We start from the raw sequence: 17,624 nt of genomic DNA on the forward strand, positions 1-17,624 counted from the left end.
GGGATCTGAACTTATCAAAATGCTTCTCCATATCCCTCTGTTCTGCCAGGAGGCCCACCCCTCAGTTCAAAACCAAAGGAGTAAGGGGTAGTCAACCTACCACATGCTGGATGGTGACTACGTCTGCAGCTTACCTCACTCTTATACTGGTCCCGCTCCACAATGCACTTGTCCAGCTGTCTAAACACGTCATCAAGCTGCACAGCCATCTCATCCATTTCGCTTTTACTCTCACTAGTGGAACACTGGCTGCATTCAGTCTTCACTTGCTGCAGAGCGCTGCACTGTTTCTTCAGCCTTTCTATCTCTTCCAAAGCTTGCTGATACTGAGATCCTCCATGGTCTGGGCTTTCAGTTTTACCATTAATGCTTTCAAGTAAGAACACAGCATCGGTCTCAGTAGACTGGTGGCAAGTCTCCTTCTTCATGCATTTGTCGTTCATCTCTAGTATCCTCTGCTGTAAGACTTTTATCTCATCAGTATACATGTGACACTGTCTCTTGTAATCATCTCTTTCCTGTGTGACCGAAAGCAGCTCACTTCTCAGTTCTTGTAGCTGACGGCCAGCATCATCTGCTGACCTATCCAAGGTTTCCTGAATCTCTGCTCCAGCATTTACACAGGAGGGCAGTGTCACACTGTTTGCTACAACCACCTCATCTTCAACACTTTCTTCCTTTTTAACAACTAAGCCCGGGACTTCAGTCTGAGTGGAGACAGCAGTGCCCTGATCACACCTGGAGGTGGAGGTGCTTGTTGAACTGGCCTTGGCACAAGCTTCAGGACTGCCAACAAGTTCAACTTGAACACCACTTTGTTCAATGTGGCTCTGTTCTGATTTAACTTCAATATCGTGATCTACTGAAGGTTTGGGGGTACTATTTTCTTCTAAAATGATGACATCTTCATCATCATCATTCCTGTAAGATGAATTTTCAAATGGAGGATTATTTAATCTCCGTGTCTTCACATTCAGAATTGAGGAACGAGTATTGAGTCTCCGTTTCAGGCTGTAAGAAATTGTATATAGAAAATGTGAGTTTGTAAGGCGTGGGCATGACAGAAGACAACTCTTCCTGCTAACAAGCAGTTTAGTGAAGGAAGGGATCATCTGGCTCAGTTTGAGGGTGTAGTCTATCACGGCAAGGAAAGCATGGCATCAGGAGGTCCCATGGTGATGGAAATGTGCGGCTGGGACACTGACATCTTGGCAGAACAGGCAGAAATAGGACCAGCTACATACCCTCAGATCTGTCCCAGGGAGGTATGACTTCTTCATTCTCAGTCTTCCGAGACCTTGAGGTGATTATGCTAACAAAGGCATTGTAACAACTCTATTATCTTGAAATCCTAATACTCAGGTTGACTTCTTCAATATCACACCATTCAGTTCTAACATTACTTTCTCCTTTTCCTACTAGGAAATAATTGACTATTAAGATCTCTCTCTTGGGCTTTCTTTCTTCTTTTTTTTTTTTTGTTTTTTGTTTTTGTTTGTTTGTTTGTTTGTTTTGGGACAGGGTTTTTGTGTGTAATAGCCCTAGCTGTCCTGGAAGTCGCTCTGTATACCAGGCTGACTAGTGCAGGGATTAAAGGTGGGGTCCACCACACCCAGCTAACTACTGAGATCTTTGTAGAGATCTCACATGTGGTTTCCAAGTACTATAATAAATACAAGCCCCAAACAATGCCAACCGCTCATGACCCTTCTTGGAACTGTGAGGGAATGATAATGACATTTTCATTTGACCATCCTTTTTCTCAATGATCAAAGGCAAACAGCATTCTCTATTATTTCGTTTTGAGAGTTAGTCTAATCCAAGATTTTCCCTGAAACATCGAGAAGGAATGAAATTCCTTGTCTAAAATCAGTAATGAGTGTAGCAGATCCAGTAATAGCCTGGGGCCCCAGCCCTAGGGGGCTGTGGATCCTGGGAACCCAACTCTTCCCACTGCACAGGGCTATGGCCATCAGTCCAGGCAGCTGTGTGCTCAATCTGTGTGTGTTCCCCTTGTATAATACTGCTCGACTAGCTTCCTGCTAACTTCCTCCCACTATATGATAGTTTCTGCTATCCTGCTCTCCCTTTCAGGAAAACCTGTACATAAGATGCTGTACTGACCTATGTGCTTACTTGGCATAAGGCATAGCTTGTGCAAGATCTTCTGACCCTAGTTCTCCTTAGCTCATTCACCTTCTCATCTGCTGTCCACCTCCCACTTAGGACCCCATCACTGAAGGATAGAGAGCATGCTGGCCCAAGTCAATTTCATATAAAATGATTCTCCCAAATTAGTCTTCAGGCTGGGGAGATAGCATAGGAAGTAAGAGTACTTGCTGTTTAAGAAAGAGGCAGGTAGATCTCTGTGAGTTCCAGGCCAGTCTGCTACAGAGCAAGTTCCAGAACAGCCAGGATGGTTACACAAACAAACCGTGTCTCAAAAAACAAAAAAACTGACTATTTTATGTTTTGTCTGAATGCTATACCCATGGAGGCCAGTAGGGGACACCAGATTCCCGAGACTAGAGATACAGATAGCTAATCTCCTGCAAGGGTAGCTAGTGAGTGCTCTTGCTGGCTAAACCATCTCTCTAGACCCCTCTGTCTTATGCCGCTTATGTCAGGGTGTTTTATGACAAGAACAGAATAAATAATTAAGATGGGCACTGGTCATTATAAAGGCAGTGACTTTTATACTACATACTGTTAACAGCCCCCAGACCTTAGCACAACTGACACCATGTTAAACTTAAACCTAGCATACAGGCCCAACACCTGCCAAAACAGGAACAAAAGACCTCATCCATCAAAGACCAGGTTCACAGTTCCAGGGTCCAGGAAAGTCCCCAAATGTACAAACGTCGTATTTTGGCTTCTGTAGTTCTGCTTCTTGTTAACTACACTTGCTAACTGAAGTGTACCAACAGAGTATGATTTCTATGCCTTGGGCACAATACGGGGGTACTCCCACCACTAAACTACAGCCCTGGTTCTCCCATGCTTCTTGCTTTGAGATGGGTGGTATAAAGGCCCAGAACTCTCACCCTGTAACTCCAAGCAGACCTTGAACTAAATTTGGTTATCCTAGGAGCTGGAATTATAGGCTTCTGCCACCAACCCAGCAAGAGGTAGAGATCTGATCAAACCACATAGTACATTATGTACACCCACCCATGTGCATGTAAAATCTTGTTTTTTCTCCGCAAACAATAATCTTAAGGCTGGCCTCAAACGCTCCACAAGTGAGCATGGACTTGAACTCGTGATCCTCCACTTCCTGAGTGCTGAGATCACCAGTATGTGCTATTGTAACTCCTAGTTAATGACTTCTAGCTAACTTAAATATGTGGTTGAAAAAGTAGGGAGAATCCTTAAACTTTTCACATTGATGTGAATTGTAATCTCTTAGAATTGCATTAGTGCTACAGAAGAGTCGCCACTAACCTGCTGTTCTCGGGCTCAGACTGAGGTGAAACAAGGTTACTTATAAGCCTTGTTGCAAAGGAGCTCCCGACTTCTGAAAGATGTGGTCTTGAAACACTCTCCTTCACAGGAGAAAAGCTCTGACTTGGAACATTTGTTGTAAACATTATCTCAGGATTAATCTGTTGGAGGGAAAAAGAAGGATCTTAAAGGAACTATTTTAATGTAAAAGTTACCAAACACAATATACATACAATCAGTTAGTTTCACTTTTATCCAAGAAGATACTGAGACATATCCTAAACATGTGGATTTCTTTTTTCTTTTTTTAAAGATTTATTTATTATTATACAGTGCTCTGCCTGCATGCATGCCTTCGCCCCAGAAGAGGGCCCCAGATCTCATTAGAGATGGTTGTGAGCCACCATGCTTTGGCTGAGAATTGAACTCAGAACCTCTGGAAGAACAAGCAGTGCTCCTAACTGCCAAGCCATCTCTTCAGACCCATGTGTTTCTTTTGCTAACTAGGAATGGGTGAATGAACCAGTGAACTGATTCAGCCTGCTACAAGGGTAGAATGGTTTCACATCTTATTTTTTGTATGTATGCCCATGTTTGGTTGTGTGCACACATGCGGACTCAAGCTTGTGAGGGCAGAGGCCAATGCTGGCCATCTTCCTCCCTCATTCTCCACTTCATGTCTTGATATACGGTTGCACTGAACCTGAAGCTTGCCCGTCTGGCTGGAATGGCTGGGATCCACCTGTCTCAGCCTTCCAAGCACTGGGATTACAAACATTCAGTACAAGCACCTAGGTGCTAGGCACCCGAGTCTCAGTTCCTCATGCTTGCACAGAATACACCTGGCCAACTGAGCCATCTCCAAATCCACTGTGACAATGTTAAAGGGGAAGAGGAAAGCCAACATTCATGACAGACTGTAAGTGGCCCACAAAGGCAAAAGAGATTGCTATGCTGTGAACCTAATATACACATGACTTAGAAGATAAAACAAAAATACTCTTTTGAGAAATTGGAATGGAAGTAGAAATAGTACTTTCGAACCAAAAGTAGTCCCATTATTCATTCTCCCACAGTCCCGCTCTCCTCATAACACTGCACTAGAAAGCCCTGCAATTCAATTACAATTAAATATACACCCCCAAGGCAGAACAAAACTTCCTGCCCATCCTACCCACAGTTTATCAAGTTGCCCGGCCTCTACCTCATGACTCCGTATCAGCCTCCCCCTGTACATATATATAGCTGCAATGACAAGATTCTTTGAAATACAATCCTGGCTGCCCATACACAAATGGGTGAAGCCATTCACCAGAGCAAAGATAACCTACTAGAAGCCATACCCTTAAAGAAAACTGATTCCATGGAACTAGAGAGATGGCTCGGAGGTTTAAGACCACTGGCTGCTCTTGCAAGTTCCATTCCCAGTCCCCACATGGCAGCTCATAACTGTAACTCTAGTTCCAGGGGATCTGACACCCTCGTGTGGACACACATGCAGGAAAACCAATGTACATAAAAAGAAAAAAAAAAAAAGCTGACTCTCCCCTACCACCATTGACCGTGATACGGCCCCTCCCCTTCAGGCGGGATGCTGCAGTCTAGTCTGACCTTGTGCAGACAGTCACAGGTCTGAATGCACTCTTCTCCTCCTGCCCTCTGGGGCTCACAGTCTCCCCACCACTTCTTCCTTGACGTTTCCTGAACCCTTGAGAAAAGGGTATGATATTCACGCCCCATTTATGGTTGTGCACTTCACAGACATTAGTCTCTTCATTTAAGCAATTCTGAGTTTCTGACAAGATTTGTAAAAGGTGGCCTTACTTGGATAACACCCCACTAAATATTAATTGGACAGTCTAAAGAAGCTGTTGGGCTAGGAAGACTTGAAGAAAAGAGCAAGAATGGGTACCAAAAAAAAAAAAAAAGAGTAAGTTCAACAGGCTCCTTTCAACTGTTATAAAAGTTCAGAACTTTATAAAATTAAGACAGATATAATTTTTGTATATAATGGAATAATGGAAAGAGTCATTACCGGAGAGATCATTTCCAGTTGTCTGATCTTGTATTTCTCCTTGCTGCTTTAAAACAAAGATGAGAAATTAACATTTGGATATCGACCCTATTATTATTTCACAATCCCAATTTCAAACGATGTATCTATTTCACTACCAAGTTATTCAAATATCTACAATTAACTTACTTTCAATTTCGTTATGATCAGTGGTGAACAGTTGACTATGGAGTACCCATCCCCCCGCATTCTCTCCTTTAATTAAAAAAAAAAAAAAAACTTAGTAACAACTGTCTGCCTGAACCACAGACCAAAAACAAGGATATCAAAGGCTTTTAAGTGGTTTCATTACTTCCAAAACCATGCTAAAATTAGATAAATACTAGCATACTAGAGGGAAGGGTTGTGGTACCTGCCGAGCAAACCTGAGAAACCAAGCTCGAATGCCCTAGAATCCACATAAAAGCTGGGCATGACAACACATCTAACTCCAGAGCTGCGAACGCAGAGCCTGAAGGATTCCTGGCATTCGATGGCTGGCCAGTCAAGCTCAATAACAAGTTCCAGCTAGTTAGAAACCCAGCTCAAGAAAGAAGATGGGAGAGCCTGGTGCAGTGGTGCACACCTTTAATCCCAGTATTTGGGTGGTGTAGGCAGGAGGATTTCTGTGAGTTTGAGTACAGCCTGGTCTATATATAAAGTTCTAGGCAAGATGGGGCTACATAGTAGCACCCTTCTCAAAACAAAAGCAGAGCAAATGAGGAAGACAGATGACACTGACCTGTGGTCTCCATGTATACATACAAACATACAGACAACATACACAAAAGATACATAAAAGGTTCTTAGCCTTCTATGTCGTTTATCACTGTAAAGCTACTGTTCCCTATCCCACCCCTATTTCCTGTTTATCCCTAGTCACACTACTTAAGCTGTACAAATGACTACGCACATACACCCTTACCACTCTGAAAAGATTGATTTCAGAAATGACCTCCTTTACAAAACTTACTGGTCCACATTGTATCTGCCTCCCCAAGTCAGAAGCAACTCTCCTTTGAGCTCCTAACACAGGACAGTGCCTTTTACAGATAGACTTCACCTGTTATGTATAGATGCTCTGTCTGCATGTATGCCTTTGCTCCACATGTGTGCACTGCCCAAGAAAGCCGGAAGAGGATGTTGGGTACCCTAAAACTGGAGTTCTAGGTGGCTATGAGCTCCCACATGGGTCTAAGAGTCATATCTGGATCCTCTAGAAGAGCTTTTTAACCTCTGAGCCACCTCTCTGAATGAACCCAGGTCATCAACTTCTCCTTGTTACTGCAGTCACCTTTTCTGTCAAGACGTAGGCTCCTAACAGGCCTGCTTCTGTACAGCTCATCTAATACAGCTCAATTCTTAGGACAGCAATGAATGCAGGTCAGTAAACGCGGCCCCACAGCACACACTGCCCCAGAAGCAGCACTGCTGTGCTCACTACACCTCCATCACACCTGTGCCGGACATGACTGGGGCTCATTTCTCACCACACTCAGACAGCACTCACGTCTTTTTGTAGGTTTTTTCGTAAGTGGGATGTACCAAATCCTCATCTTCAGGTTCTTCTGGAACTTCACAATTTCTAGATCAAAAAAAGAAGGAAAAACAAAGATCACACGAGAATAACACATTAGCAGTCCCGTCCAAACACCTCCAACAGTGCTTTCTGCCTTTCCAGGAAGGGCATGACCAACATATGGTACCTGAACTGTGGGTCAGGGTTATTGTAGCAATACCATTTCTCTGGAAGCTGATCTATTCCATCTGGTAATTTTCGCCATTTTAGACAAGCATCACACTGAACCCATGTCTGATCAGGGCGCTTCCTTTAACAAAACAAGAACAAAATATTAAAATGGAATTATGGACTCAAGTATTTTATTTGTTTTCTGCAGTGCTTCCATACTAAATATCTGCTTATTTCCAATCCTCAAAAGTGTGTGATAAAACTATATTTAATGTATAATTAAGTTTTTAAATGCTGGCAACTTTCAAGAGGTTAAGGTCACATACCAATTTTAACAGAACAAATATTTTCTTTAATCCTAGCCCTTAAAAAGTAAAAGGATGTCTATTAAGTTCCTGGCCACCCAGGGCTATAGTGAGGTCCTGCTTTAAAGAAGGCAGGCAGGGGTGGGGATGGGGAGAAGAAGATGGTGGTAGGGTGCACTTCTAATCCCAGCACTTGGTGGGTGGCAGAGGTCAGCCTGGTTTACAGACTAAGTTCCAGGAAAGCCAGGGCTACAGAGAAACCCTGTCTTGAAAGATGAGGTATGAAAATGCAGGGGGAGATTGTCTTAGGAAGAGGTGTATACATCCATTTGGAGAGATAACTCAGTGGATAAGAGTACTTGCTTTCTTCTAGAGGACCCAGGTACAGGTCTCAGCACATACTTATAACTCACAACATCTATGACTCCAGTTACAGGGCATCCAACAGTCAGGTGGAACCAGACACTGATGAGGTACACAGACATACATGCAAGCCAAACACTCATATACTTATGTAAAAGAAAATAAAAAACTATGAAGACTCATTATACATAAGATTTTCTCTTTGTTTGAGATGGGGTTTCAACTCTAGACTGACTTCAAAGCATGTAGACCAGGGTGGCCTCAACTCAGAGATCTACCTACCTCAGTGTCCTGCATACTGAAATTAATGGTGCATGTCACCATGCCCGGCTGTCTTCAAGTTCTTCATCCTCTACTCTCGGCCCACTGAGTGCTGATCACACATCTGACTTACAATAACATTTGCCTGTGTATGTTTGTGTGTGCACATGTGATTGTAGAAGCCAGAGATCAACCTCCAGGGTCTTTCTTTAGCAACACCATCCATCCTATTTTTTTTGAGGCAGTTCTCTCGCTGGCCCTGTAGGCAAGGATTAGAAGTGCATGTCCCCATGCCCAGCAATTTCACCTGGGTTCTAGGACCAAACTAAGATTCTCACACTTGCCAGCAAGTACCTTATTGCTTGAGCTATCTCTCTGTCCCCTCCCTCACCTTTTCAATGCAGTTTTTAAACAGTAAGTATGAGCATGGGGCAAACACCTTTCATCCTAGCACTTGGGAGGCAAAGTCAGAATAAGCTTAGAGAGTCCTTGTTGCAAGCCACAAAAGCTGAATTATATAGATCAGTAAGATGCTTTCCCAGGAGTAGGCCCAAGGCTTAGAGGCAGACCAAGTACTCTGTATAAACAAGGTCCTGTTAACATAGAACCTCGAATGAACTTAAGGCTTAAAAAGTTTAAGAGATGAAACTAACCCAATAACCCTTGTTTCCTAAGATTACTGTTAGCTTTCCAAATTCAGACAAAGTTTTTCATGCTTTCAAAGGTACAGGCACAGTACCACGATTATTGTTGCCTCTCACTACACAGGGATTTTTCTCACTGTTCACTTACAGAATTAGCAGTATGGGCTACGTGTGGTTATATTTTGTTTGTACTCTAACAAATAAAGCTGGCTGGAAGATCAGAGGATGGAGCTAGCTACTAGTTAACCATAGATGTTTGGAGGTCTGTACAGACATACAGTGATATACCTGGGCAGAGAGAGAAATATAAGGCAGGAGGAGACAGGAGGTCAGCCCTTTTCAGCTGAGAAGTTAGCAAGGTAAGAGCTAGCTGGCTGTGGCTTGCTCCTTCCCCTGATCTTTCAGCATCTGCCCCAATATCTGGCTCTGTTTTTTTATTATTAAGACCAATTAAAACTTATGCAATAGCTACATGTACTAATGAGCACATGCTAGGCATTACACTGTACAATTCTTTTTTTAAAAATTTATTTCAGGGCTGGAGAGATGGCTCAGAGGTTAAGAGCATCGTCTGCTCTTCCAAGGGTCCTGAGTTCAACTCCCAGCAACCACATGGTGGCTCACAACCATCTGTAATGGGGTCAGGTGCCCTCTTCTGGCCTGCAGGCATACACACAGGCAGAATATTGTATACATAATAAATAAATAAATATTTTAAAAAATTATTTCATTGTTTCATTTTATGTATATCAGAGTTTTGCCTGCATGTATGCCTATGCATTAAGACGAGTGCCTGATGCCCAGAGAGGCCAGAAGAGGGCGTTGGGCTCCCTGGGACTGAATCAGACTGTCATTGAGCTACTAGGTAGGTGGTCCTGGGAGTCAAAGATGAGTTCTCTGGAACAGTTCTTACTGCTGAACAATCTTAAGTTCCAGGTTCTCCAATGCCCTCTCCTACCAGGCACACAAGTGGTGCACAAAAACATACACGCAGGCAAAACACCCATACTTAAAAACAAAGATGAAATGAATGATATCAACAGACATCAAGTCACTAATTTGGAGTGTGTGGATTTATTTTCTCATATGAGCCCTAAGTTTGTGGAAAGTCACCACTAAAGTATGCAGTGCTCAGTACTTACTGTATGTCTTCGACTGGCAAATTGAGAGGGTATTCTGCATGTTTTTTCACTTTCATTTCATTCCAGTAATCATTCAGCTTTTCTCCTAATGCTAGTATTGTAAGCCTTAAAAAAATAAATAATAAAATTAACTCAGGAAAAAAAATAAAACATCAGTTCTAGATCTGTTTTTTTTTTAAGATTTATTTATTTTGTATAGTATTCTGCCTGCATGTATGCCTGCACGCCAGAAGAGGACACCAGATCTCATTATAGATATAGTGAGCCACCATGTGGTTGCTGGGAATTAAACTCAGGACCTCTGGAAAAGCAGCCAGTGCTTTAACCTCTGAGCTATCGCTCCAGCCCTCAAGATCAGTTAAGTAAACATAAAAATAATCAACAATGATTATAAGAATATTGCGAGTAAAAATGAAAAACTCCAATTGTATGACTAATAAATCACATGCAAGTACGCCACCTTTCTTTCTGTAAAAACCATTGTAAATTCCTAGATTTTCAAGAGTGTGGGAACAAAAAGTGAGGGAAAAGGACAGGGAGACCTAGAGGTCTTATATGGATGACACTCACAGAAGGAAGAGCTCGACACATACTATATAGTCTTGGGTTTCTATTGCTGCAACAAAACACCATGACCAAAGAAAACTGGGGAGGAAAAGGTTTATTTGGCTTATACTTCCATACCACTGGAGGAAGTCAGCACAGGAACTCACACAGGGCAGGATCCCAGAGGCAGGAGCTGATGGAGAGGCCACTGAGGGGAGCTGCTTACTGACTTGCTTCCTACGGCTTGTTCAGCCTGCTTTCTTATAGAAACCAGGACCACCAGGTCAGGGATGGCACACCCACCATGGGCTGGTCCTTCTCCATCAATCACTAACTAAGAAACTGCCTTACAGCTGAATCTCAAGGAGGCACTTCCTCAACTGAGGTTCCTTCCTCTCTGATGACTCTAGCTGGGGTCAAGTTGACACACAAAATCAGCCAGTACATCTATGAAGGAATATACTGAGAGAACCAGAGGATCCTTGCATTTTAATCCCAACCAATAAATTCACAGCTCCACAGCCTTTTCTTTCGTTCTCTCCCCAGTTTTCTTGAGACAGGGTGTCTTTACATAGTCCTGATTGTCCAGAAATTCACTACTCAGACCAGGCTGACCTTGAACTCACAAAGATCTGTACACCCCCAGGTCCCAGGCTTGATTCTCAGCACCCACTTGGTGGCTCATAACCACCCATACTCTACTTCCAGGGAGCCAAAGCCGTCTTCTGGCTTCCACAGGCATTGGACACACAGGTGGTACATAAATATAGACGCAGACAAACCACCCACACACACAAAATAAAATCAACATACAAACAAGCCAAAAAACCAAACCAACAAAAAGTTCACAAATGGGTACTGAACTTAATGAAGTGCACTTCTCTGTGGATATGAAGACACCTGATTGTTTGTTTGTTTTTTTTTTTTCCAGTCAACATGATCAAGATGCTGGTATTCAATATTGAAACCACCTGTCCAGCTACCGCTATGACACAGAAGGTAAAGGTATTTGTCGTCAATCCTGATGGCCCCTCAAGGCCATGTATGGTGGTACATAACTGATTCCTTGAACTTACTCTGACTTTCTTGTGAACACAGATACTTGAAATAAATGAATGTAAAACAAACTTAATCCATAATCTCTCAGAATATAGTCCCCTTTGGCTTTACTAGCATTTGCTGCTATTTTCAATCAACAATAACAGATACCCACAACTGTCCTTTCACAATGTGCCTAGGTTTATTATCAAGGTATATACACTTTCATAATAGCTTCCAAAGACACTGAGAGACTGATAGCACATATTCCTTAAATGTTGTAATTTAATAATTAAAGTTTTCTAAGTCTGTGAAAATTAGTCCTGTTATTCTCTTAATGTTTTTATTTGCTGGACCCATAGGGTTTTTTTTTTAAATATTTTTTGGCTTATTTAACTTTTATTTTATGTGCATTGGTGTGAAGGTGTCAGATCCCCTGCAACTGGATCTTCAGACAGTTGTGAGCTGCCATGTGGGTGCTGGGAACTGAACCCGGGTCCTCTGGAAGAACAGTCAGTGCTCTTAACCACTGAGCTATCTCTCCAGCCCCACCATGGGGTCTTTTTTGGAGAGACCATCATTCTTAAATTTTCATTACATTTACTTTCTGTATGTGTCTGTGTGTGGTTGTGACTGTGCATATGTGATATGATGCCCTTTAGAGGTCAGACAGTTTGAAGGAGTCTCCAGCTATCATTTGGATCCCAGAAATCAAACTCACACCAGTAGGCACGGTAGCAAGTGCTTTTCCCAGCCAACTCCCCGTCAGGGCCTCATTCTTTAAGCTACCTTTACACTGATATTTGATTCTGCCTTTAGTGTTATGTATGCTTACATACTATCTCAAACGACAGACTGTTGGTCTGGAGTGTCCACTGTCAGTGTTATTTTTCAGCTCCAAATCCAATCCAAGACAGTACTCGGTTCTTATTTATTTTTCTTGGTCTTCCCTGTTTCTGGAACGTGAACTAGAACTTCTTGTCTGAAGGAAAATGCTCCCAGAGAAGCCCCAGCTGTGCCCCGCTTGGCCGAGAGCAATACAGACTACAGAGGCCCAGCTCAAGCGGAATCAGAAGGAAACTATACTACAACTTACAACTGGGCTAGAGACCTTTCTTTTAATATTCTGACCAAGAATCTGGGTGGCTTTTACCCTTGTTGTAAGAATATGCCTGAGGCTAAACTGAAAAGCTTCAGACTAATTTTGTTAGCAGGGGAAATTTCAAGACAGCTTAAAACAGGTGGGGTGGTGCACGCCTTTAATCCCAGCACTTGGGAGGCAGATCTCACAGTGAGTTTTGTTCTAAAAAACAAACAAAAAACCAAAATGTCTGGTTGGAAGCATCACTCCAGCCCCTGATATCCTTATACCCAAAGAATCTGGGATATATGGGTGGACAGTTCCATCCCATGCCCCCTCCTCTAGGAGTTGCCTTAGTCCAGATTCCACCTCTGAGAAAGCCCACCAAACAGTGAACCCTCCCATCCCACAGGGTATTTAAACTGCATCCAGAGAACAAACATGTAGTTTCCCATTCTTTCTTCCCTGTCTCCTCTCTGAGGGTCTGGAAGGCCACCCAGGAGAGCAGGCACCCATTAAGCCTGGGCTTTTTTAAAATTCAGTTTGATTTGGTATGATTTGTATTATTACATTGGCAGAGAAGTTTATTGGGCTGTAATGGGTATAAGGATGTCAGGGACTAAGGTGACACTTCCAACTAAACAATATTGACACAGTTATTAGTGACCATTTTGTTTGTGTGTTTGAGACAGGTTTTCTGGATCTCTCTAGCTGTCTTAGAAATCACTATGTAGCCGGGCGGTGGTGGCACACGCCTTTAATCCCAGCACTCGGGAGGCAGAGGCAGGTGGATCTCTGGGAGTTCGAGGCCAACCTAGGCTACAAAGGGAGTTCCAGGACAGGCTCCAAAGCCACAGAGAAACCCTGTCTCGAAAAACCAAAAAAAAAAAAAAGAAATCACTATGTAGCCCAGGGTGGCCAGAACTCACAGAAATCTGCCTGCCTCTGTCTCCCCAATGAATTTTACATTGTAGCTATGACCCTACCTGGGACTGTAGATGTGTGCTACCATGCCCAGTTTAGCCATTATTCTTATGCAGATATGACCCAGCTATACTTTCAACTTGTAAAAAAAAAAAAAAGTCTAAGAATTTTAGGAATTATCTATTCCTAAAAAGAAGCAACAAAGGAAAATGTATGCAAATGAATTTCAAGGAGGAATCAGGCTCCATCCCAAACTGCAGCAGAGGCAACATGGGGCAAAAGGAGTTGTTGAAACTTCTCCCTCAGGTAAAGGAAGGCTGCTGAGGCCAGCTGTGCTTCAGGAAGTCCCTGTATGGAGACCGCACGACGTTAGAAATGCAGCTGTAGGACATCTGCCTTGGAGAGCTGCAGACAGGGAGTGGAACCACCTCAAGAGAAAGACGTGTGTTGCAGTCAATAAAGTCTCTAATTCCAGTATAGGCAAGAGGATCTCTATGAGTTTGAGGACAAAGAGGTCTACATAGCAAGCTCCAGGACAGAAGTGACTACAGAGAGAAACTTTGTCTCAAAAATAAACAAACAAAGGAAACAAAACAAAAAAATAGCTGAAAGAGAAAAGCTATCTAAACCTTTCAAATTCAGAAATAAAGCTATAGAATTCGGAGTTTGCCATGAAGGGTTTCAGTCTTGTTTGGGTTCAGTATTTATTTCTTCTCTGGGCCCTTACTCCCTGCTTTTGGAATGATAATGCATATTCTGTGGAAGAACACAATTTGCTTTTCCTTATTTTCCAGAGTTTTTAAAAAGACTGCCTTGAGTCTTAGAAGAGAATTTGAACTTCTGTACTGTGTTGAAACTGTGAAAGACTATAGAGATTTTTTAAATTGGACTGAATGAATTTTACATTGTAGCTATGACCCTACCTGGGCCACAGAGTGGACTGTAGTGGATTGAATAAGAATGGCCCTTGTAAGGCTCATATGTTTGAATACTTGGTCCCAACATAACTATTTGGGAAGGATTAGAAAATGTGGCCTTGGAGAAGATGTGTCACTGGTGGGTGAGCTTCAAAAGCTCACATCACTTCCCAGTTAGGCTTTCTTCTCTGTCTTGTGCTTGTGGACAAGATGTAAGCTCTCAGTTACTCAGTTACTGCTCTAGTACCATGCTTATTTTCCACCAAGCTCTCAGTCCTGATGGCCATGGATTTAACCTTTAAACTAAAAGCCCCAAATTAAATGCTTTCTTTCCTTAAGTTGCCTTGGCTACCTTGTCTTATAATTGAAAAACAAAACAAAACAAAAAACCCAGAAAAACTGTACAGGGCTGAAGAGATGGTTCAGAGGTAAAGGAACTTACTGCTCTTGCAGACAGATGGCCAGAGGTCGGTTCCTACCACCAAAATGAGATGGCTTACAACCTCCTGACACCTGTACTCACATGTGCACAGCTCCACATAGACATATAAATACATACATACTTAGAAAATAAAAAGGAGAAGCCCTACACTAGAGAACTTGAACTGTGAGTGGCTTACATAGAAAAGGGAACTGACAACTGACATCTTCTCTTCGGTCTCAAAATTGGTCAGCTAACCCAACATGAGCAAATACACAATTCTGGTTCTCAACGTGATACATGATCCCAGGAGTCACAGAAAAGAGGGCAACCCTGCCTGCTTGGTATTGGCGTATCCACCTGTGATTGCAACACTTGGGAGGTGCAGGAAAGACTGTCAGAAGTTCAAGGCAGCCTGACTATATAGGTAGTTCAAAGCCGGTCTTCATAGTATACCCCATCTGAAATATGTCCTCTGGTTAAAGGGATGGAAAGGTGAATATTCCAGCCATCTCAGTAACACATTTCCTCAGAACATTAACAAATAAATAGGTAACATACCTGTACTCATTAGTGTAGTCAAAATCTTGCTTATTATGAGTTGGCTTAAGGAAATTACATTCTATAATTCCAACCACTCCAACACCCATGTTGTTTGCCTGAAATATAATGAACAGCATTTCAGACATAACACACAATGTTCACTATACCCTTCAACTAAGATTTAGATCATAAACTACTTACTTCCTTATACTTTATATGACTCCCCTGAAATTTCTTGGTAAGTGCTTGGTGTTTTTGTATGTTAATTCCTAGATATAGCAGAGCTTTCTTCCACACCCGTTCCTGGCAAGCATCCATTAGATGAGAATTATGTGCAAATTGACACAGGGGAAAGGATCGCATCTACCGTGATGCGTGTTGTTTCCCAAGCACAGTCCTGCACATAGACCTGCACACCGACAAACTGCAGCTCCGCATCCCACCACCTCTAAAGCAATCTACAACAGATGCTTCAGCTTGTGATTCACGTCTTCTCACCTGGCACAAACAGCAGTCTAAACGGACCATACAACCATGCTGTGCAGAACATAGAATACATGCTACAAGGAACTTAGACTAAGATGAAAGCTGGGTGGTGGTGGCACACGCCTTTAATCCCAGCACTTGGGACGCAGAGGCAGGTGAATCTCTATGAGTTTAAGCCCAGTCTGGTCTACAAAGTGAGTTCCAGACTCCAAAGCTACACAGAGAAACCCTGTCTCAACAAACAAACAAACAAACAAGAAAAAAAGAAAGAGAACCAAAATACTTGTGGGAAAAAGGAAAGAAAACACACCCAGTCTAAACTGCTAACATGTGCTCACACCAGCAGCCTATACTAAAATTGGAAGGGTACACAGGTTAACAAGGCCCCTGTGCAAGGGTGACATGCTAATTCCCTAAGAGCTCTATATTTAAATCAAACAACAAACCTTAACAGGATCATTTATGCTCATAATTAATCACCAAATACCTAGAAAATGCATAGAACCTAACATACAGAACAAACTACATGGTAGGTTCTGACAAACAACTCAAAATAAATACAACAAAGAAAGTTACTTAAAGGGCAGTAATTCCAGGGCCAGAAAACTGGCTCAAGGAACAAGCCCCTGCTACCAAGCTTTACCTGAGGCTTCAAGTGGGAGGAGGGCAGTTCTAACCTACCAACTACTACTTTTTGGGCTGGTTCCATAAGCACTAATAAAAACGGCCAAGTTAAAATAACTAACAAACAGCAATTAAATTTATGCCTTTGGGCTGATGAGATGGCTCAGTGGTTAAGAGCACTGGCTGCTCTCCCAGAGGTCCTGAGTTCAATTCCCAGCACTCACATGGTGGCTCACAACCATATATAGTGGGATCTGATGCACTCTTCTGGTATAAAGGTGTACATGCAGATAGAGCACTCATATATAAAATAATTATTTTAAAATATCATTCCATTAACAAACAATCATGCAGTCGAGAGACCTGCATCCATGGAAGGTGTCCTGCTAGCACAGTTTGAGAACAGCCTGAGTTATATAGTGAGATGGAAGTCACCAGCACCTCCCTCCAAACAACTCAGCACAGAGATGCACTTCTGTGCCTGAGAACTGCACCTTCTATTAATTCTTGGGCAACTACTTCCTGGTCCCAATTTCCAAATTTATAAAGTAAAATAAACTCTGTCTCCTCTTGTAGGAGTAGCGAGTATCAAATGACATGTGACTGTAGCAAATGCCAGGCTAATATTGCTCTTAAAAAGACCTATGCCCAGCCAGGTGTGGTATACACACCTTTAATCCCAGGACTTGGGAGGCAGAGACCAAGGGATCTTTAAGTTCAAGGCCAAACTGGACTACACAATGAGTTCCAGGATAGCCATGGATACATTAGAGAGACCCTGTCTCATAAAGCAAACACTGCTTCCCACCTCAAAAAAAAAAAAAAAAAAAAAAAAGACAGCTAAAAGTCACAAACAAAAATACATTATTCTTTTGCTAAAAACGTTTCCTTTCCAAATATAAACCTTACCTTTAACTGGCATCCCACTTTTTCATAAGCTTTGATGAGTCTATTTTTGTGATACATCATGATTCCATAGTGCTCTTTATTTCTGCAGTTGAATCCAAAAGTAATTCTCACTGTTCTAGTCTTAAAACATTAAGGAAAAGTCTGAACATAACAGTTCATCCCTCCCCAATGACTCTCTGTGTGACATGAGGGCCTGCTTGTTGGGGTTTCTGTCCTCCCACCAGGTCCCA

At 42.4% G+C, this 17,624-nt stretch overlaps 1 protein-coding gene and 1 pseudogene across 2 annotated transcripts in view; one reads left to right on the forward strand and one right to left on the reverse strand.

The window, feature by feature from the left end:
• Positions 1–17,624, reverse strand: part of Morc3 (MORC family CW-type zinc finger 3) — a 55,084-nt gene that overhangs the window by 8,514 nt on the left and 28,946 nt on the right. The window contains exons 8-15 of one of the 2 annotated variants that reach the window (XM_057765522.1): positions 17,395–17,514; positions 15,394–15,491; positions 9,906–10,010; positions 7,207–7,329; positions 7,011–7,085; positions 5,483–5,525; positions 3,448–3,608; positions 135–1,011 (exon numbers count right to left, since the gene is read on the reverse strand). In XM_057765522.1, the coding sequence (XP_057621505.1) occupies positions 135–1,011; positions 3,448–3,608; positions 5,483–5,525; positions 7,011–7,085; positions 7,207–7,329; positions 9,906–10,010; positions 15,394–15,491; positions 17,395–17,514 (1,602 nt within the window). Of the gene's footprint in view, positions 1–134; positions 1,012–3,447; positions 3,609–5,482; positions 5,529–7,010; positions 7,086–7,206; positions 7,330–9,905; positions 10,011–15,393; positions 15,492–17,394; positions 17,515–17,624 lie in introns of both variants that reach the window. The other variant, XM_057765521.1, reaches the window with a different exon arrangement.
• LOC130872287 (U6 spliceosomal RNA) lies at positions 16,194–16,293 on the forward strand (annotated as a pseudogene).

Source organism: Chionomys nivalis, chromosome 3 (assembly GCF_950005125.1).
Source record: "Chionomys nivalis chromosome 3, mChiNiv1.1, whole genome shotgun sequence".
Taxonomy (NCBI): Eukaryota; Metazoa; Chordata; class Mammalia; order Rodentia; family Cricetidae; genus Chionomys; species Chionomys nivalis.